Below are 21,697 nucleotides of genomic sequence, written 5' to 3'. Positions count from 1 at the left end.
TTAAGGAAAGCTAGATAGTGCTGTGGGATTGTGTGTGTGTGTGTGTGTGTGTGTGTGTGTGTGTGTGTGTGTGTGTGTGTGTGTGTGTGCATTAACACTGCTGCCTGACAGAATAGGAATCAGAAAGATTTGGATGTTTAAAGGTGCTTTTAAACATCACATTGACTCTCAGGTGTGGGACACGATGCAGGAGTGTACTGCAGTACTTGTGAAACACCGTCACACTCACTTATTCCAACATCTGCAGGTGGGACTTATTTAAAAGAGAGAGAGGTGCAAACTGAGAGGAAATTAATCAAATGAACTGACGGTTTGACCTGTTTTTGGGGTGTTTTTGTTACACTGATATAAACACAGAGATAATCCTTGTTGTGCATTTTCACTCCTATTAAAGAACAGATAATCCAACCGCACCTCCTGATTTTTGGGAAAAGGGACTGGTTGGTGTAGAGTCTCATTCACGCTTCATCAGAGGGTAGCTGGGTCTGCAGACTGGGATCGAACCACAAACCTTCCAGTTAGCAGGTGACCTCGTGAGCTACAGCCTTAAGGTTACAAACATGCATGTCCCGTTTTTGTTCACTTTAAATGATACTAGTTGTTCTGTGTGGTAATGCTATGTAAGCTTTGTATACAACACACTTGTGGAATTACAGCCTGACCTCACTTCACACTGTAATACAGGTTTTTATGCTGAATTCCAGTCTCTAGTTGTCATGTCAACTGAGATATTATGACATGAATATGTGGAGATTTAGCTGCGTATAATCATCGGATGGTTTTATAAAAGTACCTAGCAGGAAATGCACAGGTGTAATACTGTACAACATCAGAGCCACGACGTGCAGCACAAGCTGCAGTAAGAAGTGATGCTAAATATATTCACAACAGCTGTCTGGCCTTTTGAAAGAGTGTACAGTTCTCAGCAGGTTCAGAATGAATCCACCCTGCTGGGCTGGGCGACATGACGATATCGTGTGAACGATAGAAAAGTGTCTATTGTGCCATTTGTCTTCTATCGTTTCTAACCGAATTTTATAAATTGTTACATAAAATATATCATTAACCCTTTAAAGCCGGTCGGAGCGGGCACGCTCCGTTTTGTGTAACTATTTTTAAATCTCTGTAGAACTGGAACCGCGTAAGCTAGCGCAATAATTTTTAAGCATATGAAACCGGAGGAGTTGTACTTACATCTTATGCCATCAGCTTGTCCTCGGTCACAGTTTCCTTCCACATATAGCTTTGCAAAAACTGCATAAAAAGCACTTGCAGCAACAAAAACATAATATTCCAGAAACACGCTTTGCCGATCCGATCAGCTGTTCGTAACACTTCCCACATTGGAATAGACGTCAGCGCAAACTATCGCATGTCCGCCATTACCTGCTGGAAACCGGAAGTGATGTCATTTTTGCAGAAAATGTAGTTTTTTACCATCAGGGCCTCATGAGCTTATACTGGTGTTTTTAAAAGTTATGTTTGACTTTATGCTTTTCTGAATAGTTTCTGGGATGCTTAGAACTCAAATTTCACTGCTGGAAATAGTTTATTTTGATGCACATGCTGGGTTTTGTTGTTTTTTTTTGCAAATTTGCATTATAATATTATTTTTCATTTTCCTGCAGCATATAAAAATTAGTGTATCTCAAAAACAAAACTATGAAGACACTCAAAATAAATTTCTCGTGGTTGGAAACTATTTTGTGCAACTTTTTTGTATTAACAGTTTTGAGGGATAAGCCTCTTAAATTTCTCTAACTAGAAATATATGTAAAAAAAAACAAAAACAATTTTCAATTTTTTGTAGTTTATTGCACTTTTTTGCAATTTATGTAGTTACTTTGGACTTAATGCAGACATATTATTAAAATTTGGGCTATAACGGTTGCATTGATATATAGCAACTTGAAATGCTCACACAAATGGCACTACATGCTTTACGGTAACTCAAAACGATGGACGTGCGACAGGTTGCAGTTTCATGCCCGGACATGCAACAGGCAGAGACAGGCAGCCCAAGAAGAAGCACTTTTACCAAAAGAGGGGGTACGTCTGTGATTTGGTTACATTTTAGGTTCAACAGCACCAACACGGAGCAGAAGACGCCCAAAGCTATGCTATAAAACTATTCCAGCACCCGATGGCAACACAACAAATCTCTTCTATCACCTACAGAAGGTCCACGAAAAAGAATACTCAAGAATGCAGAAAATGTGAGCTAAACCAAGCTGTGGAACGACGGGAGCAAGTTGGGAAAAGAAAAACTATACCAGCTGAAGATACAGCAGCCTTTCACACGAGGCCCTTATGAGAAAACGTCCCAGCGCCATAAACAAATCACAGGCGCCGTCTCGCGTTACATTTGTAAAGGCATGGCCCTGTTTATGTAGTTGAGAAGAACAGCTTTCGTGACCTCATCAAAGTCCTTGATCCGAGGTACGTTATGCCCGGTCCTAAGCACTTCAGTAAAGTCGAGTTGCCTCGCTTATACGACGCATGCCGGGCCAAAGTAGAGCAGGATGTTTGCAGTGTCGTGCTTTAAGCCTTGGCTGCTGAGCTGTGGACGAGCAGAGCAGCCCTACATGAGCGTAACCATCCACTTCATTAACAAAGACTCTGCGCTCGCTGTTTACAGACTGCGCACTTTCCAGATGACCGCAGGTCAGGTGGTATATCGTGATATATATCGTTATCGTGATATAAAATAATTCATATCGTGATAAATATTTGTCCCATATCGCCCAGCACTACACCCTTCTTTTGTTTCCAGTAACTGTAATTATGTGACTATTGCTGTAATAATCACACGTCCTTGGGATTTCTTTGATTTTTCTATGTGCTAAATCATGCTGAAAACGGCTGATCAGAGCTGATTTACACACTGCGGTTTTAGCTGTGTGCCACCGTGTACCAGTACTGCTCCGAGTACTGCTCTGTTACTCACCTTTGCATCTCACATACTCAGTTTTTCCCATTAAATCTGTTCCATTAGTGAAATATGTGTTTTTTCTCTCTTCTTTTTTGACGTAATAAAAGCCCCACCAGCCCTTAATTATGCATATTTTAGTAATACAATCCAAGTTAACGGTTCAAACATTAGTACATAATAAAACTCCCGAGGCTTTGCTTTTAATTTAATTCGTTCGTTTAAATTAATTTTTGGGGCATGCTTGTGCTTTTAGCTTGCTGCTCTGCAGAGGGGAGGGGGGTGGAAACGAGAGAGAGAACGTCGATATCAGGGTTTGCTCAGGGAGATCAATGTGTTACAGGTGGAAGAATACAGCAGCGATACAGGTGTTTGTGCTGGATGGAGGCGCTCGCTGATGCATGATGGGAAAGGAGTTTACTAACCAACTGAACGCAGATGAAATTTTATCAGCTGTGTTTAAATGTTTGCATCGAACAAAACAACCGTCACAGAAATGAAGGAATGCAGAGTGACAGCGAGAAAAAGGACGGGCTGGTTGTGAGGAGCTGGAGACGAATCACGGAGGAGCGGGAGGAATACAGGGGCTGGGATAGAGGTGGGCATACAAGGGGGCCCCCTCGAAAGGCATGAGAGCACAATGAAGCCCAGTCAGTCAAAGGGCCAGTTCCATTTCTCTGCTTTCACCACTCTATTAGAGAGTGTGTGTGTGTGTGTGTGTGTGTGTGTGTGTGTGTGTGTGTGTGTGTGTGTGAGAGAGAGAGAGGGAGATAGAAGAAGAATGTGTGCTCATGTTTGACTTTGTTGTGCCTGTGTGTCCATGTGCAAATGTTCAGCTGCATGTCTATAGCTGTGTGTGTGCACATGTGTGTGCACATGTGTGTGCACATGTGTGTGCACATGTGTGTGCACGTGTGTGTGTGTGTTTGAAGCCAGTGTGGTGCTGTACAATAGTTTGGGTCCCAGAGCGATCTGCTTTTCTGCTGCAGAGACCAACCAGTCAGTGGTCTCCATTGATCTGCACCCCTTCACCACAGACACTCCCACCCACTGTGTGTGTGTGTGTGTGTGTGTGTGTGTGTGTGTGTGTGTGTGTGTGCACATCCCATTTTCTCCTATCAGCAGCCACATGCACGTGTACTTATGTTTTATACCACATGCTCCTCCTTTCACGACCTTCACCTTTGTGATAGTTTAGTTGTGACCTGAAGCTTTTTGTGAAACGATGTTTGTACCTGTTCTTCAAAGTGTTTGCATATCTCAGGGTTTGTGCAGTTTTGTGTGTCTGTGTGTGCGCCTTTCCTTTTCCTGTTGGGCGGACACAGCAGAGAGCAGAAAGTAGAGAGGTGTGTGTGGAAGAGAGCAATTTACCCTCAAAACCCTCCTTCATTCCACAGCCACGCTTGCACGCACACGCACACACGCACACGCACACGCGCACACGCACGGCTCAGCTTGGCGGATGTAGGTTGTAATTACGGGACCCCCCGGCCTCCGTCTTTCTGTCTTTCCCCGACTTTGCCCTGCCGACCTCTCCCCCCCTTTGATCTGTTTCATGTCACCAATTCACACACACATTTGCACACCTCTCTCTCACTCACACACACACTTTTTTCCTCCCAACACTACCTTTGTTTCTGTGTGTGCGTCCCTCCGTGTGTGTCTGAGCGCTGCTTTTTGTTGCAGCCAGCGTGTGGTCGTTAATTCACGCAGGAGCCTCTTTCCTGGACGGTTTGTTCTGAGAGCTTCTTCACCGCCTCTGAACCTGCTACTTTATCCTGGTTTCATCCTTTCTGACTAATCCCTGTAAAACCGCATCTGCACGTCGAATATAAAGAATGTTGGTACAGTTTGTGTTTGTAGTCTGTTCGTTGTCAGAGAAAAGTTATACTAGTTTAAATATCACATGAATCAATGACTTCTGAGTATTTTAAGGATCAGTCTCTCTGTTGTGTGTCTGCCTCCTGGTGCCCCCCCACCCCCCCGTGTCACCTTTTTCCTCCCTTCTGCTCGTCCTCGACCCTCAGCTTGTCGTCTTCTCTTTCTCGAGGGACAGAGAGGTTTAATAGACGAGTAATTATTCTCCAGCACTCACGCTCTGTTCAGGTGAAACCACAGAGATGAGGCGACCAGCTGTATTTCTGTGTGCGCACCCACATATTCTACATATATCAGAGAGAGGTGGGTCATGTTAGCCACTGCTGTCAGGCCTCACATATACACCAACTCTGAATGAAACGCATTAGGTTAAATGCCTTCGGGTGAGAAGCTTGTGTCGCCTCTCTCGGTGCCTTTTTATCTCCCTGTTTGAAGCAGAGATGCTGTAATCATTTGGTCAGAATCACAATCAGGACGTCCGGGTGGGTGAAAACAGAGTCACATAAAACACGCTGCAGTTAATGTCTGCTCAGTTGTCTTTGTTGTTTTGGTTTGCTCGTCTTTAGTCATTGGCTGCATGTGTTTGTGCATATTTATGCACATCACTCGGTCGTGTACGTGTCTGTCCCAGTGTGTATTCTCTGTTTCTCCTGCCGTCTGTGCCACTAATCCCTGAGTGTGTCAGTAATGGCAGGTCCAGGTGTTCTGCTCTGCTCCGCTCCTCCCTCGGGGACTCCTCTTCAGTGTGTGTGTGTGTGTGCGTCTCTCATGGGGGGGTTTAAGAGTTGCGAGTAGGGGGCTGTCCAGGATCCCATTTTCCAGAAGGGGAGCGCTGGGCTGGCAGTACCCGCCTCTCACAGCTTGCTCTCGGGTTTCCCCTGGGCACAAGACCACCCCCCCTCTACTGTTGCCCCCCCGGGACGTCAGGAGCCTCTCTGTCTCTTTATCCCTCATTTTTCCTGCTCTCTCCTCTGATCCCTCACTTGGAAGCCTCAGTCACTTTGCTCTAGATGGAGAGGCTTGAAAACACTGTGTGCATGTATATTTGTGTTACATATAGAGAGATGAGTGTGTTTGTTTACCTGAGTCTATGTGTGTAACTGTGTTTGAGTTTTCAACGGCAAGCTCCAGCTGCCCGCATCACTTATTTATAGGTCCCACGTACGCGTAGGCGAATGTGGGAGGACCTGTGTGTGTGTGTGTGTGTGTGTGTGTGTGTGTGTGTGTGTGTGTTGTTGATACATCAATCACATCCATTTATAGCAGATGCAGTTTGTTTAAAATGATGAATGCACACATGATCCTGTGTGTGGTTCTCACTAAACACTAATTATCCGTTATTATTCACAAGGCAACACTAACAATGCTTTGAAATATAACTTGGCTCCTCTTATTCATAACTGTGTGTGTTATTGCAGTTATGTGGGTGTTTCAGTAAATGTCCAAGAGCCTCCGTGTGTGTGTGTGTGTGTGTGTGACTCAGGTGAATGTGTTTCTAGGTTAGTGAGCGGTCTGCCAGTCCACCAAACCTCATTCTTATAAATAGATGATATGGCCGCCGGCATGCACACAATGGGATCACACCACTCTGTGTGTGTGTGTTTGTCTTCATGAAAACACGTGCATATGTTGTGTATGTGTGCGTTGGCACGGTGTTGTTGTTTATCTAACACTCTGCCTGACAGCTGGTTCTCATTTCTGAGTGAACAAACAGCAGACGAGATGGACGGAGGGACGAGGAGCTCGCCGCACGGGGAACGCAGCCACCGACTCTCCCGGTTTAGGTGCCTCGCTCGGCGTTTTCGACTGAGAGTTGATGAAGTAAATATGCAAAGGGAAACGGGGCACGGTGAGATTAAAGGAGAAGGAGTCTGAAGATGGAGAGGATACAAAAAAAGAGGGCAGTGTGGTTAAGAGGAAGCAGATGTGAGACCTCCTCCACCACATGCTGTGTGGGAGAGACAGACCAGACGTTGCGTGTACCTCTTTATGTGCGCTGCTTTTTTCCATCACTTTATTGGCTTCTTGATTGCCATCAAAGACTCTGAAGATGTTTCCAAGCACGCTGTATCTGTGGCGCTGCTGAGCTTGGCGTGGTCGTATCGATGGCAGTGGAATCACAGAGGTGTGCAGTAACGTCACAGGTTGTTACTCTGATAGCCAAAGCCCCTAAAATGCGCTCGCATACATTTTGAAAGCTCATTCAGCAGCTTCACAGCTGAACCACGGAGCTGAGCGCGTTAATCCTCACATACTTCTTTATGTGCATTTCAGTATTTGCTTGTATGACCTGCGCTGACCTTGTCTTAGATTGTTGAGCTGCTCTGTGTGTGTGTAATGCACTATTTGATATTTGTGTAGCGTTTTTTATACTGTATACTCGGGGCAAACTTGTCATCTGCCAGCCCGCTGTCCACCCACCCCCATCCTTAGCCCCCTGCCCCTAACCTTCTGCCCTCAAACACACTTGCACACACACACAAACACACACTGCCCATATGGAGCAGTTGGCGCCCAAAAGCGCCCAAAGCAGCCGGACCGATTCCCAGGGCAGGAGGTGAGGGTCCCCGCCGCCTGCTTAGAGCGTGTGAATGCATGTGTTTCTGTGCGTGTCCATCCATCGTGTTCTCGCGGGCTCGAGCCCCGGACAGACTGCCGCATCGTCCCCTCTGTCTGTCCTCGCTGTAGCTCGTGTGCGTATCCGTTTGTGTGCGTTTTTCCCGACAGACTGCGTCCCGTGTGAGCTGCGAGGACAGCAGCAGAGGACTGTGGGTCCTCGGAGCGTAGGCCAGGGATGCAGCCGGGTCCGCATATGTGTAAACCGCTTCACCAGTTGAACGTGTGTGTGGGGGGGGGGTGCATGTTCATGTTCAAGAGAAAGAGTCAGAAGCTGGTCATTATTTTATCTGCAGTACTCGCTGGTTATGAAAATAAGACAAAGCATTGTTAGTTTCACTCCAACAATCTGACTGGTCAAAGTAAAAGTCCTACTGTGCAAATCTCAATGCATGGCAACCGGTAAGCTAAGCACAGCTGACTGGTTGCCATGTCAACTCGCATGCTAATCACAGAGCCAGGTAGGGATCTTTCTTCTATTGTCTTGTTTGGCTGTGCCGATTGACTAGTGCAGCATGTGGGACAAAGCGTCCGACTATTGCTGCACGTTAAGGCTCGTACGTTACTGTTACTGCCAAGTTACGACTGCGACTCCACGTCCAACATCACAGCCAAACAAAGTAATAAGCGATCAAGCCTGCTTTTTCGGAGCAAAACACACAAATTGTGCAATTTATTAGTGAAATGTAATCGTCAGGTGTATGCTGCGGCCCGTCGAAATGATTTTCAGCATGGGTCTGAGACGATGCTGTTATTTTAAGCTGCAGGATGTTGTTCGCGTGAATGAAGGGTGCAGCACGAATGATGACACGTTTCTCATCAGACTTACTTCAGTGTGGGATTTTGAGTCGGGCTTTAATTGTGTTTGTGTGCATATGTGAGATGGTCAGAGCCAGAATGAGTGTGTGCTGGGCTGCCCAGAGTGAGCCAAGGGTGGAAGTTGTTTTTCTGCCCCCTGTGGTGAGTGTGTGAGTGTGTGTGTGTGTGTGTGTGCACGCCTGGGGCAGCCTGGGGCCATCGGAGGGGGCCTAGGGAGCGGATGGAGGAGGGATGAAGAGGGAGAGAGGGATGGAGGGATAAGGTCAGCGGGGGTCTTGTGGGGTAAAGGTGCAGGTCTGGGCTGATGGCCAGCCTCAAAGGTGGAGTGGAGAGTTGGACTGGGAGGAACTGGGCTGTAAGAAAGAGAGGGGGCGAACAAGTCTGTACCTGGGATGCTTGGAATAGCAGCATCCACTCGTGCAAAATTAGAATTAAAGAGAATATTCGACCACACCAGCTCACTGGTGTCCTTCACTCGAATTTATGCTTTTTTATTTGAATAATATTTTATTCTGACAGCTAATTGGGAGGTTAACCTAACAGATGACTTTTTTTATTCATTTATAATATCAGTTCAGTATCTTAGGCAGTTTCAGCTTTCGTAGCAGCCTTGGGACCTGAAAGCCTTTTGCTGCTACCAGCTGAGCGTCTTTGATTCAAACATCAAAGACGTATAAAAGAGCGAAAGCGTGACATACATGGATTGTATTTCCATTTCAGGCATTTAGCCGACATCGTTATCCGGGGCTAACTAAATGAACCCGAGTTGTTCTTGGCTATCAGTTCATTGACTCATTTCATCAGTCGCTGCACCGCAGCCAGACATGCGATATTTCAAATGTACCTACTGGTTTTTATTTTTGGGTTTCCAGTAATTATCGGCAGCTCTAATCGTTGCATACGAAGACCTCGACGTCTCCAAAGTTTCTTTTAAATTTAGATTTTGCGGCTTTGATCAGATTTCTCTGTGTGTGTGACAGTTATGACAAACGTGCTGAATTTGGATGGGGGAGGCAGGAACATAAAGAGAAATCGATCAGCGTGTGTGTCTCTTCATTACAGTGTTTCACCAAGGCTGTGTCCTCCACACGTTGCCGCGCTGTCTAGCCTATTAGAGAGACACGCGGGGAGTGTGGGTGTGTTGTTTGCATGTGTCTGTTTGTGCGCTCGTCTGTCATTTCAGGTAGACTCGGGCGGTCTGTTAACTTTCTGTCTGCTCTTTTCCATCTTTTAGTGCACACCCATAGGTCCTCTCCTCTCCTCGTTTTCGTCTCCTCTTTCATCCCACCATCTTTTCTCTCTCTTTTGGAGTTCAGAGTCCGTCCATCTGGAACATCCTCCCCCGCCTTCTCTCCCTCGGTCCCGTCCAGGCCGAGACACGGGGGTGAAGGCCAACACCAGTAGGGGAGGAACGGTGGGAGAGATGGAGGGACAGAGGGAGAGATGTCAGTGCTATAATGAGTAACAACATGAAAGGTGACGGAGGGAGGGAGTGGAAGAGAGATGAAGACGGAAGAGGAGAGGGACTGCTGAGGACAGAGGGAGGGAGGAAGAATAGAGGGAATGGATGGGAAAGGAGAAGACTGCAGAGTGAGAGATAAAGCGGAGCGGAGCGGTTGGGGCCCCGTGGTCGCTCCGCTCGTTCGTTTTCATTCGCCAGAGAAGAACAGAGAGGAGGAGGAGGAGACGGGGGCAGGAACAGCGTGTGTCGGCGTCCGCCTGTTTCTCTTATTTTTTCTCCTTCAACACTTTCTCTACTCCCCCCACCCCATCCATCCTCCTCATCTCGCCTCCTCTCGAGGATTCTTCTCTAATTTAACTTTTCATTGAAATTTTCTTCGCCCCCCCTCCCCGTCCTCCAGTTTCTCCCAGTTTGCCACGCGGCCTTGTCTTGCCAGGTCCCCTCGTGGCCGACTGACAAAGGCGCCGTTAAAAAGCCGTGTGATCCTCCATTTTAGCGCCAGCCACGCTAGTCAGAGGATTAGGGCTCTTTAATGACGCTAATCTCTCCTCCCCTTCTTTCTCGACGCCCCCCCCTCAAAAAGTGATTTCACCCTCTTGCTCGAACTAAATCTCCGCGGTGCAATCTCCCCCTTCTGTCTCCCTTCAGCCACTTTCCCACCTCAGAAGCGTTACCACTGACTGACTCATACATGCCTTTCATGACCAACGTGCGTCCACACAGACTTTTCTTTTGAAGGGTGGCTGGGGGTTATTTACTTCCTTTTTGCCACTTTCTCACACGTCTGTAAGGTTCGGTTTGTTTTTCCAACCACTGAGTGGCGAGCACACACTCACTCCTTTTCTTTATCTCCACCCGAGTCGTGTTTGACAGAGAATGAGTGAGACGGCGTGCGGGAGCTGTGTCAGTCAGCGTTCTCAGTCCTGTGTCCTGTGGAGTGGCAGCAGTGCCTTAAATACAGTACAATACGTGCATGTGGGTGCGTGTGCGTGTGTGTGGGTGCGTGTGTGTGTGTGTGTGCGTGCGTGTGTGTGTGCACATGTGCGTGCGTGTGCATGTGTGTGGGTGCGTGTGCACGTGTGTGGGTGTGCGTGCGTGTGTGTGCGTGGGTGTGCATGTGGGTGTGTGTGTGCACATGTGCGTGCGTGTGCGTGTGTGTGTGCGTGTGTGTGCATGTGGGTGTGTGTGTGCACATGTGCGTGCATGTGTGTGTGTGCGTGCGTGTGCATGTGTGTGTGCGTGCGTGTGCTGGGAGAGATTTCTAAAACGATCAAACTTGTGTAACGCACACAGGGCGTCGGGCTGCAGAAATATTGCGCTCGTAGTGAATCTTGGCACAAATGTCTTCTCTGTGATTGGTTGCTGGCCCAGTTGATAAAGCCATCAGATAAAAGCAAAGACAACAACGTCTCCTTTCCTCTCTGATCTCCTCGCTCCTTTACATTTTTCAGGCAAATGCTAAATAGCCACGCTGTGCTCCTTCGCAGAGCGCACAAAGAGAAACAGAACAATATCAAGCATTATTCAGCCCTCTCTTTTGTCGCCTCAAATCCATTCTGAAGTGTCTATTAAAGGAGTCGTGGCCTTTTTGTCGCCTCTGTGCCAGACTACACAGGAGGGAGAAAGAAGGAGAGAGAGGGAGGAAAACAGGAAAAGAGCAGTGCATAATCTCCTATGTATGACAGATAAAGGGAGTGAATATCGCCATCTTTCCGCTCTGCTCTCCACATCATCTAATCGCTTTTGCGACGTTTCAATCTGCCAAGGCCCTAATGAAAATATGATGAGGCGGATCTATGGTCCTCGGGGACAGACGGAGGTACGGGGGAGGAGGGAGGCGAGGAGAAGGAGGGAACGAGGGAGAACGAAGGGAGAGAAAATACACTCTGTCCTTATTTCTGGGCTCCTTCGGGGATACATAGTTCTTGGAGCTTTCTATTTAGATGTTGCTGATGCCCGAGTGGCTCTGGTTCTCTCTCCACCTTCAGTTTCGTTCCATCCTCCTGTTTTCGTCTTTGTATTTGTATGTTTTTACCTTCCACAGACTCTTTCTCCTCCCTTTTGCCTTCCAAGAAAGGTGAAAGTTTTGTTTCCCCGCTGTTTCTGACGGGGTTAGTTTTTACTCGCCGATCTGCAGCTGTGATTTTAAAAAAGGGGGACGCAGTTACTCCTTGTAAACTTTCTGTGTCTCCCTGTCTCAGACGGTGATGATGACCCAGCAGGTTTATCCTGGGTGCCTTCCTCGCCCTCCAGTAAGGATGTGGCATCGCCTTCGCAGATACCCGATGGCTGCTGTGACCTTGGCATGGCCACTGGCGGCGAGGAGGAGGGAGGAGCGGGCCTGCCGTACCCGTGCCAGTTCTGTGACAAGTCCTTCAGGTACCACGTTCAGATGTTTGGCTTCGGAAACGTCTGCAGGTAGTAGAAGGAAGCAGTAACACGTTCAGATGCATCTCCATGTTTATGAAAATCAACGTGCGCACCAACAAACTGCATTCTCAGTATCGCCATGGTAACACACGGACCACTAAGGCAAACAGTAAAGGGAGTGAGGTGAATACATTTCTCACTCACCTCTCGGGGGACTGAGACCATTTTAAGAACAGCTGTCACGCGCACACCGTCATCATCATCCTCTGTATTACCCACTCTGTCCTCGCTATCGTCCTTTTCCAACCAACGCTTTGTAAAAGCGGTTCGTAGATGTCTGACATATCCAGTTACTTTGACACGGTGCTTTTGTTAAATCACTGTAAGTGTTGCTGCAATAACACACAATAAACGTTATCGTTGGTCTCTCTCAGCCGCCTGAGCTACTTGAAGCGACACGAGCAGATCCACAGCGACAAGCTGCCTTTCAAGTGCACCTTCTGCAGCCGTCTGTTTAAACACAAGCGGAGCCGAGACCGCCACGTCAAACTCCACACAGGTACGTCCGAACATCTCGCCCGAGACGAGCCGCTGGTCAGCGTTTCAGTTCTCCGGCACGTCTTCTATCCCTGTTTTTAATCACTACATGTCAGGATTGCCTGAGAACTACAAACTATGATGTTTGTAAAGTTGTTATTCGATGAAGCAGAGAGGAAGGAAAACTGCAGGTCTAGTTTTGCTTTAACATCATCAGTGAAGCTTTTGCCTTTCAATGATTTAGGAGATAAGAAGTACAGCTGTCAGGAGTGTGAGGCTGCTTTCTCTCGCTCTGATCACCTAAAGATCCACCTGAAGACGCACAGGTAACTGCTTCTGAACTGATCAGCATAATGAAGCGCTCAGAATCGGTGCTGATTCTCTTTTCAATGCCCCGCCCAGCTCCAGCAAACCGTTTAAGTGCAGTGTGTGCAAGCGTGGCTTTTCCTCCACCTCGTCGCTGCAGAGCCACATGCAGGTAAGTGTTACCTGGTGTACTGACCACGAGGTGCACTGCACGACTGCATGTGAGTATTGTTCCTGCACGTGCGTCCTCGCGCCTGAATGTCTGTGACTCCGGCAGGCTCACCGTAAGAACAGAGAGCATCTCGCTCTGAGGAGCGAGAGAGATGGAGGAAAGAAGGGAGCGGGAGGAGACGGCGACCTGGAGCAGGACCTGTACATGTGCGATTACTGCGAGGAGACGTTCAGTCAGACCGACGAGCTGGAAAAACACGTCCTGACCAGACACCCCCAGCTGTCGGACCGGGCCGACCTGCAGTGCATCCACTGTCCTGAGATCTTTCTTGACGAGGCTTCGCTCCTCACGCATATTGAAACACAGCACGCTAACCGCAAACACAAGTACTGCAGAGCTTTACCTCTCAAACTTCTCCGCTCACCACTTTGATAACCATTACTCACCTCTGACCGGCCTTTTCTGTGTCCACAGATGCCCCGTCTGCTCAGAGCAGTTCCCCTCCGTCGAGGACGTGTACTGCCATCTAGACAGCCATCGTCAGCCCGATTCGTCTAATCACAGCGCTGCCAGTCCCGACCCAGCGCTGGGCAGCGTCGCCTCAATGAGCTCAGCCACTCCAGACTCCAGCGCCAGCCTGGAGAGAGGCTCCACCCCCGACTCCACACTAAAGCACAGCCAGGGCAGCGAACGCAGCCGCAGGAGAGGCGGCGATACCGGCGAGGACGTGGGGATAAACCTGGGCCATCAAGGCGGAGGTGTGTTAGCCACTTATCTGCAAAGTAACTGCACAGTTACCAGTTAGTCACCACTAAAGTACCCTTTGTGTCTGTGCAGGCGGGGGAGGATCCTGGGGTAAAGTGACGTACTCTTGCCCTTACTGCTCAAAGAGAGACTTCCACAGTCTGGCTGTGCTGGAGATCCACTTGAAGACCATCCATGCAGATAAGCCGCAACAGAGCCACACGTGTCAGCTCTGCTTGGAAACTCTGCCGACGCTCTACAACCTCAACGAGCACGTGCGCAAAGCTCACCGTGCGAGCGGAGGAACGGTGGGTGCGGCGGCGGCGGCTTTTCCTCTGCTGCAGTTCACCAACGTCACAGCGTTCCACTGCAACTACTGTCCCGACATGTTCGGGGACATCAACTCTCTGCAAGAGCACATCAGGGTTTCCCACTGCCTGCCCGGTGGCATCATGGCAGGATCCACCACATTAGGTGTGTTTAACCCTTTAAAGCCGGTCGGAGCGGGCACGCTCTGTTTTGCGTAACTATTTTTAAATCCCGGTAGCTCTGCAACCGCGTAAGCTAGCGCAATCATTTTTTTTGCATATGAAACCGGAGGAGTTGTACTTGCATCTTATGCCATCAGCTTGTCCTCGGTCACAGTTTCCTTCCATATATAGCTTTGCAAAAACTGCATAAAAAGCACTTGCAGCAACAAAAACATAAAATTCCAGAAACACGCTTTACCGATCTGATCAGCTGTTCATAACACTTCCTACGTTGGAATAGACGTCAGCGCGAACTTTTGCATGTCCGCCATTACCTGCCCGAAACCGGAAGTGACGTCATTTTCGCGGAAATGTAGTTTTTTTTTACCATCAGGGCCTCATGAGCTTATACTGGTGTTTTTAAAAGTTATCTTTGACTTTATGACTTTCTGTGTCGTTTCTGGGATGCTTAGGACTCATATTGCACTGCTGGAAATAGTTTATTTTGATGCACATGCTGCTTTTTTTGCAAATTTGCAGTATAATATTTATTTTCGTTTTTCCTGCAGTGTATAAAAATTGGTGTATTTCAAAAATAAAACTATGAAGACACTCAAAATAAATTTCCTGTGGTGGGAAACTATTTTGTGCAACTTTTTTGTATTTACAGTTTTGAGGGATAAGCCTCTTAAATTTCTCTAACTAGAAATATATGTAAAAAAGCAAAAACGATTTTCAATTTTTTTGCAGTTTATTGCAGTTTCTTGCAATTTATGTAATTACTATGCACTTAATGCAGACATATTATTAAAATCTGGGCTATAATGGTTGTATTGATGTATAGCAACTAGAAATGCTCCCAAAAATGGCTCCACAGCATGTAAACATATAATATAAGCTCTGGCGGACTTGGTTCTATGGTCGGTCTTAAAGGGTTAAGAATGAACTGCATCAGGTCAGCTGTGAGCTGCTTATCGGTTAGATGGTGTTAAGTCCAGTGTCATCATTTCCTGTGACTGTTGTTGCTGCAACGATTAAAGTGAGCTTCTCCATCCTAGAAGGGAACCATGCCTTCTTCTGCAACCAGTGCTCAATGGGTTTCCTGACAGAGTCCTCGCTGACGGAGCACATTCAGCAGACACACTGCACCTCCGCAACAGGTGGAGGAAGCGCATCAGGTGGAGCGGTGGCCAAACTCGAGTCTCCCATACTTCAGGCTGGATCTCAGTCCTTCATGGAGGTGAGGAAAAACTGTAAAATCTGTTAAGTGTAACCAGTAAGAAGAAGAAACACAGCTCGCCCTCCTCGTTAGTTATTCAGTTCCCGTGTCGTTTGTTAGTCGGACTGAGACTTTTTAACCCACAGTTCACAGTGGAAACACTGAAACATGCTGCTGTTTGACAAACTGTTCACACTAAAAAGACTCTTCGAGTAGCTGTTAGCCGGCGTTTATAACTCATTAACACACTGACATGATTTTATCTGTAGGCAGTGATTGAAATGACTTTTGTCTGTCGCTGTGTGACGACTCGGCGTCTTGCATCATGATCTTTAAAAAAAGTAAAGAGTTATTATCCACGCACAGGTTTACTCCTGCCCTTACTGCACCAACTCTCCTATCTTCGGCTCACTCCTCAAGCTCACCAAGCACATAAAGGAGAACCACAAGAACATCCCGCTGGCCAACAACAAGCGGCAAGCCAAAGTCGCAGACCTGAGCCCCGCCTCGTCGGACGTCGAGATCTCCTCCCCGAAACGCCACAGGCTCGGAGGGGACTCCACTCCATCCATGGGGAGCAACGGAGATTATCCCTGCAACCAGTGCGATCTGCGGTTTGCTAGTTTTGAGGGTTTCCAGGCCCACCTCAAGTCGCACCTGGAGATGTTGCTGAGGCGCCAGTCCTGCCCCCAGTGCAACAAGGAGGACTTTGAGTCACAGGAGGCGTTGCTCCAACACCTGACGGTACACTACACCACCACGTCCACCCAGTATGTGTGCGAGAGCTGCGATAAACAGTTCTCGTCGGTGGACGACCTGCAGAAACACCTGCTCGACATGCACACGTTTGTCTTGTACCACTGCACTCTCTGTCAGGAGGTCTTTGACTCCAAGGTGTCTATACAGGTAAACGACACGTGGCTCGTTGTTGAGTGTGACCTTTTGCAGACACGAATCCCGAAAGATGCAAAGTTTATCTGCTCAAGAGTTTGTTTCTCTGGCCTCACATCCAGGTGCATTTGGCAGTGAAGCACAGCAACGAGAAGAAGCTGTTTCGCTGCACAGCTTGTGCCTGGGACTTTAGGAAGGAGACGGATCTTCAGCTGCACGTTAAACATAACCATCTGGGCCAAAGGTCGGGCCTCCCGGGAGGTCTCGGTGCAGGTACTGTCAAGCTGTGCCGCGTTACGTTTAACAAATACACGATTACGATGTGAAAAGAATGTCTGATATTTCCCCTTCCTGTGCCACGGATTCATCTTCATGATAACTTGATCTTTGACTGACAGGACTCAAGCCCCGGAAGTGCATCTTCTGCGGGGAGAGCTTTGGAACAGAAGTGGAGCTCCAGTGTCACATCACCACGCACAGCAAGAAGTTCACGTGCCGCTTCTGCGGCAAAGCTTTCCACGCCATCTCACTGCTGGAGAGACACCTGAGAGAAAAGCACTGCATCTTCGATGGCAGCAACATCACCGGCAATGGAGGCGGCACCGGGAGCAGCGGGAGCCAGAACGGGACGCCTAACGGTTTGGCGCAGACCTCCAAGCGAGGAGGAGGAGGAAGTGGCAACGGAGGAGCAGGAAGCGTGGAGAGAGCGACGGTTGCAGCTGCCGAGCAAGCCGACTTGCAGAACATGCTGCTGAAGAGCGCAGCGGTGGGAGGAGGGTCGAGCCAGGGGGGAGACGCAGCCAACAGCCACGAGGCGAGCGGAGGAGAGGAGGAGCTGGATAATTCAGAGCCCATGTACGCCTGCGATATCTGCGGTGCTGCCTACACCATGGAGTCCCTGCTGCAGAACCACCGACTGCGTGACCACAACATCCGGCCGGGAGAAGACGACGCCGGTAATGATGCTGTCGTACTCTGTCATCGTCAGGAAGGGAGTCCTCTGTGTTGTTATCGTATTTGTGATTATCTGTATTAATTATGTATAACAGGTTCTCGAAAGAAGAAGGCGGACTTCATCAAAGGAAACCACAAGTGCAACGTGTGCTCCCGAACCTTCTTCTCTGAGAACGGGCTTCGTGAGCACGCTCAGACGCACCGCGGCCCCGCCAAACACTACATGTGTCCCATCTGTGGCGAGCGTTTCCCCTCTCTGCTAACCCTCACCGAGCACAAGGTACTTCAGACTTTTGACAAGTACTTTCCACTGAACGAACGAGTGCAGCGCGGTTGGCCCTGCAGGTGCAGCGGTGCAGACACGTCTTTGTTTCTGCGTGTGCGACGTTTTTGCCGTTTTCTCTTTCTGCACCTAGATTTTGATCCTGACTCGTCTTTGGCTGCTTTGAATTTAGAGCTAAATGCTCCTCAGAGAGGCGATTTGTTACACAGCCTTCGTCACTTATCAGTGTGTTGTGATGCTGATGTAGAGGTTTTATCAAAATGACTTCTTCGTCTGAGGTGTTTTGATGTGTCACGGTCAGTGTTGGGCAAGTTACTTTGAAAAAGTAATTAATTACAGTTACTAGTTACTTCTTCAAAAAAGGGTTACTTACAGCTACTTCTTTGCAGCTGATATAAGATAAACTGAACACAGCTTCAACCGTCTGTTTGTTGAAAAATAGTAACGGACCGCGTTTCCTTGTTAGTAACGGTAACGGCGCTGCAACGATAGGAATAGTGATTAGTTAGGTTACTCGTTACTGAAAAAAGCAACGCCGTTACTTGTAACTGGTCACGGTTGTGTTAATCGTTGGCGTCTGTGCTCCCTCTCTTCAGGTGACCCACAGTAAAAGCTTGGACACGGGAACCTGTCGAATCTGTAAGATGCCCTTGCAGAGCGAAGAGGAGTTTATAGAGCATTGCCAGATGCACCCCGACCTCCGCAACTCCCTCACCGGCTTCCGCTGCGTCGTCTGCATGCAGACGGTCACCTCCACGCTAGAGCTGAAAATCCACGGCACCTTCCACATGCAGAAGATCTCCTCGGGCGCGACGCTGGGAGGAGCTGCGGTCGGAGGCGGGAATGGAGGACTAGTTGGAGGAAACGGCTCTGCCTCTTCGTCCCCTAATGGGCAGCTGCAGCAGCACAAGCTGTATAAGTGCGCCTTCTGCCTCAAGGAGTTCAAGAACAAAGGCGAGCTGGTGAAGCTGGATGTCAACGGCCTGCCTTACGGCCTCTGTGCTGGTTGCATGAGCAGGTAGGCAGCAATGCTATGAACAGGGTGCGTGCAGCATGACTCAGCCCACTGTGGGAAAGAATAATGACTAAAGTCAAGAATGAATGCCTCTCCTGTTTGGAAGCTTTGCCTGGCACAGGGTAACTCGGCACATGTTTATTGGCTCCATTTCTTATGAAACGTCTATGAATATTTGAAATATCTTTCAAAAACCTGCCCAGTTTGTTCAGATTTTCTGCTCCAGCTGTCACAAACTGCACAGATACTTCCTAAAACTACCAAAGTTAGTGAAAAAATCCTTTTTGTTTAGCATCAGTTAGAATCACTGAAATCAGCTAAAACAAATCAAATGCTCAAATCACATCAGGGGCACGAACGGCCAGAGTCCCAGCCAGGGAGGAGCCGTCACGCCCGGGGACGCGCAGGCAGAGAAGGCCGCGGCTGGGCTGAGGTGTCCAGAGTGCGGGGTGAAGTTTGAAAGCCTGGAGGACTTGGAGAACCACGTCCAGACGGATCATCCGGAGATCAGTCCTGAAACCAGCGCAGCAGGAAAGAAGGCCGAGGTTTCACCTGCTCCTAAGGTGAGAAGCAGTGAGAGGGCACGTTTCCATAGTAACGGTGTCTGCAAAAGAGAATGAGGGAGAGTGACAGAGGCCAGTGTTGCATTTAACAGATGGAGACATTTCCAAGGTTGCAAACGACGCTCCTGAACTCTGTGTGTGCACGAGGTTGTGTGTAAGTCTGCAGCTTCCACACGTACGTGGGTGTGTGTCAGCTGAGCCCACTGGGTCCTGCGGCTGGGGCGTGCTGAGGCATTGTGGGAGCTGTTCGCTCTACTTGATATTGACAGTCAGGCTCCCCGGGACCTGCCGCGTGTCTGTGTGTGAGTGTGTGAGAGTGTGTGTGACTGAGTGTGAGAGTGTGTGTGAGTGTGTGAGAGTGTGAGAGTGTGTGACTGAGTGTGAGAGTGTGTGTGACTGAGTGTGACTGAGTGTGTGAGTGTGTGAGAGTGTGACTGAGTGTGTGAGAGTGTGTGTGAGAGTGTGACTGAGTGTGAGAGTGTGTGTGAGTGTGTGACTGAGTGTGAGAGTGTGTGAGAGTGTGACTGAGTGTGTGACTGAGTGTGAGAGTGTGTGTGACTGAGTGTGACTGAGTGTGTGAGTGTGTGAGAGTGTGTGTGACTGAGTGTGAGAGTGTGTGTGACTGAGTGTGAGAGTGTGTGTGACTGAGTGTGAGAGTGTGTGTGAGAGTGTGACTGAGTGTGTGAGAGTGTGTGTGACTGAGTGTGACTGAGTGTGTGTGTGAGTGTGTGACTGAGTGTGTGAGTGTGTGACTGAGTGTGAGAGTGTGTGTGAGAGTGTGTGTGAGTGTGTGAGAGTGTGACTGAGTGTGTGAGTGTGTGTGAGTGTGTGACTGAGTGTGTGAGTGTGTGACTGAGTGTGTGAGTGTGTGACTGAGTGTGTGAGTGTGTGACTGAGTGTGAGAGTGTGTGTGAGTGTGTGACTGAGTGTGAGAGTGTGTGACTGAGTGTGTGACTGAGTGTGAGAGTGTGTGACTGAGTGTGAGAGTGTGTGACTGAGTGTGTGAGTGTGTGACTGAGTGTGTGAGTGTGTGACTGAGTGTGAGAGTGTGTGACTGAGTGTGTGACTGAGTGTGAGTGTGTGACTGAGTGTGTGACTGAGTGTGTGACTGAGTGTGTGACTGAGTGTGTGAGTGTGTGAGTGTGTGACTGAGTGTGAGAGTGTGTGACTGAGTGTGTGAGTGTGTGACTGAGTGTGTGTGAGTGTGTGACTGAGTGTGAGAGTGTGTGACTGAGTGTGTGACTGAGTGTGTGAGTGTGAGAGTGTGTGACTGAGTGTGTGAGAGTGTGTGACTGAGTGTGTGACTGAGTGTGAGAGTGTGAGACTGAGTGTGTGACTGAGTGTGAGAGTGTGAGACTGAGTGTGTGACTGAGTGTGAGACTGAGTGTGTGACTGAGTGTGTGAGTGTGTGACTGAGTGTGAGAGTGTGAGACTGAGTGTGAGAGTGTGTGACTGAGTGTGTGACTGAGTGTGAGAGTGTGAGACTGAGTGTGTGACTGAGTGTGTGAGTGTGTGTGAGTGTGTGACTGAGTGTGAGAGTGTGAGACTGAGTGTGAGAGTGTGTGTGACTGAGTGTGTGAGTGTGTGAGTGTGTGACTGAGTGTGAGAGTGTGTGTGAGTGTGAGAGTGTGTGTGAGAGTGTGTGTGAGTGTGTGAGAGTGTGACTGAGTGTGTGAGTGTGTGACTGAGTGTGTGAGTGTGAGAGTGTGTGACTGAGTGTGTGAGTGTGTGACTGAGTGTGAGAGTGTGTGTGAGTGTGTGACTGAGTGTGTGAGTGTGAGACTGAGTGTGAGAGTGTGTGACTGAGTGTGAGAGTGTGTGACTGAGTGTGAGAGTGTGTGACTGAGTGTGTGAGTGTGTGACTGAGTGTGTGAGTGTGTGACTGAGTGTGAGTGTGTGACTGAGTGTGTGTGAGTGTGTGACTGAGTGTGTGACTGAGTGTGTGTGTGAGTGTGTGAGTGTGACTGAGTGTGAGAGTGTGACTGAGTGTGTGACTGAGTGTGAGAGTGTGTGACTGAGTGTGAGTGTGTGACTGAGTGTGTGACTGAGTGTGAGAGTGTGTGACTGTGAGTGAGTGTGAGAGTGTGAGACTGAGTGTGAGAGTGTGTGACTGAGTGTGTGAGTGTGTGTGAGTGTGTGACTGAGTGTGAGAGTGTGAGACTGAGTGTGAGAGTGTGTGTGACTGAGTGTGACTGAGTGTGTGAGTGTGTGAGAGTGTGACTGAGTGTGAGAGTGTGTGACTGAGTGTGTGAGTGTGTGAGAGTGTGACTGAGTGTGAGAGTGTGTGTGAGAGTGTGACTGAGTGTGTGAGAGTGTGACTGAGTGTGTGAGAGTGTGTGACTGAGTGTGACTGAGTGTGTGAGTGTGTGACTGAGTGTGAGAGTGTGTGTGAGTGTGAGAGTGTGTGTGAGAGTGTGTGTGAGTGTGTGAGAGTGTGACTGAGTGTGTGAGTGTGTGAGTGTGTGTGAG

At 48.7% G+C, this 21,697-nt stretch overlaps 1 protein-coding gene across 3 annotated transcripts in view; it reads left to right on the top strand.

Annotated features, from left to right (window-relative positions):
- The window catches only part of znf423 (zinc finger protein 423), a 136,533-nt gene that overhangs the window by 52,099 nt on the left and 62,737 nt on the right, over nt 1-21,697 (top strand). For 2 of the 3 annotated variants that reach the window (XM_084932662.1, XM_084932661.1), the window contains exons 4-17: nt 11,906-12,083; nt 12,509-12,633; nt 12,856-12,937; nt 13,014-13,089; nt 13,195-13,475; nt 13,564-13,847; nt 13,927-14,307; nt 15,362-15,543; nt 15,889-16,428; nt 16,536-16,686; nt 16,812-17,369; nt 17,463-17,647; nt 18,247-18,668; nt 19,015-19,228. In XM_084932662.1, coding sequence (XP_084788788.1) covers nt 11,906-12,083; nt 12,509-12,633; nt 12,856-12,937; nt 13,014-13,089; nt 13,195-13,475; nt 13,564-13,847; nt 13,927-14,307; nt 15,362-15,543; nt 15,889-16,428; nt 16,536-16,686; nt 16,812-17,369; nt 17,463-17,647; nt 18,247-18,668; nt 19,015-19,228 — 3,659 coding nt within the window. The remainder of the gene's footprint in view (nt 1-11,905; nt 12,084-12,508; nt 12,634-12,855; nt 12,938-13,013; nt 13,090-13,194; nt 13,476-13,563; nt 13,848-13,926; nt 14,308-15,361; nt 15,544-15,888; nt 16,429-16,535; nt 16,687-16,811; nt 17,370-17,462; nt 17,648-18,246; nt 18,669-19,014; nt 19,229-21,697) is intronic. The other variant, XM_084932663.1, reaches the window with a different exon arrangement.

Source organism: Perissodus microlepis, chromosome 7 (assembly GCF_051167445.1).
Source record: "Perissodus microlepis isolate ML-2025 ecotype Zambia chromosome 7, ASM5116744v1, whole genome shotgun sequence".
In the NCBI taxonomy this organism is placed as follows: domain Eukaryota; kingdom Metazoa; phylum Chordata; class Actinopteri; order Cichliformes; family Cichlidae; genus Perissodus; species Perissodus microlepis.
This window is presented reverse-complemented; position numbering and strand designations above follow the sequence as displayed.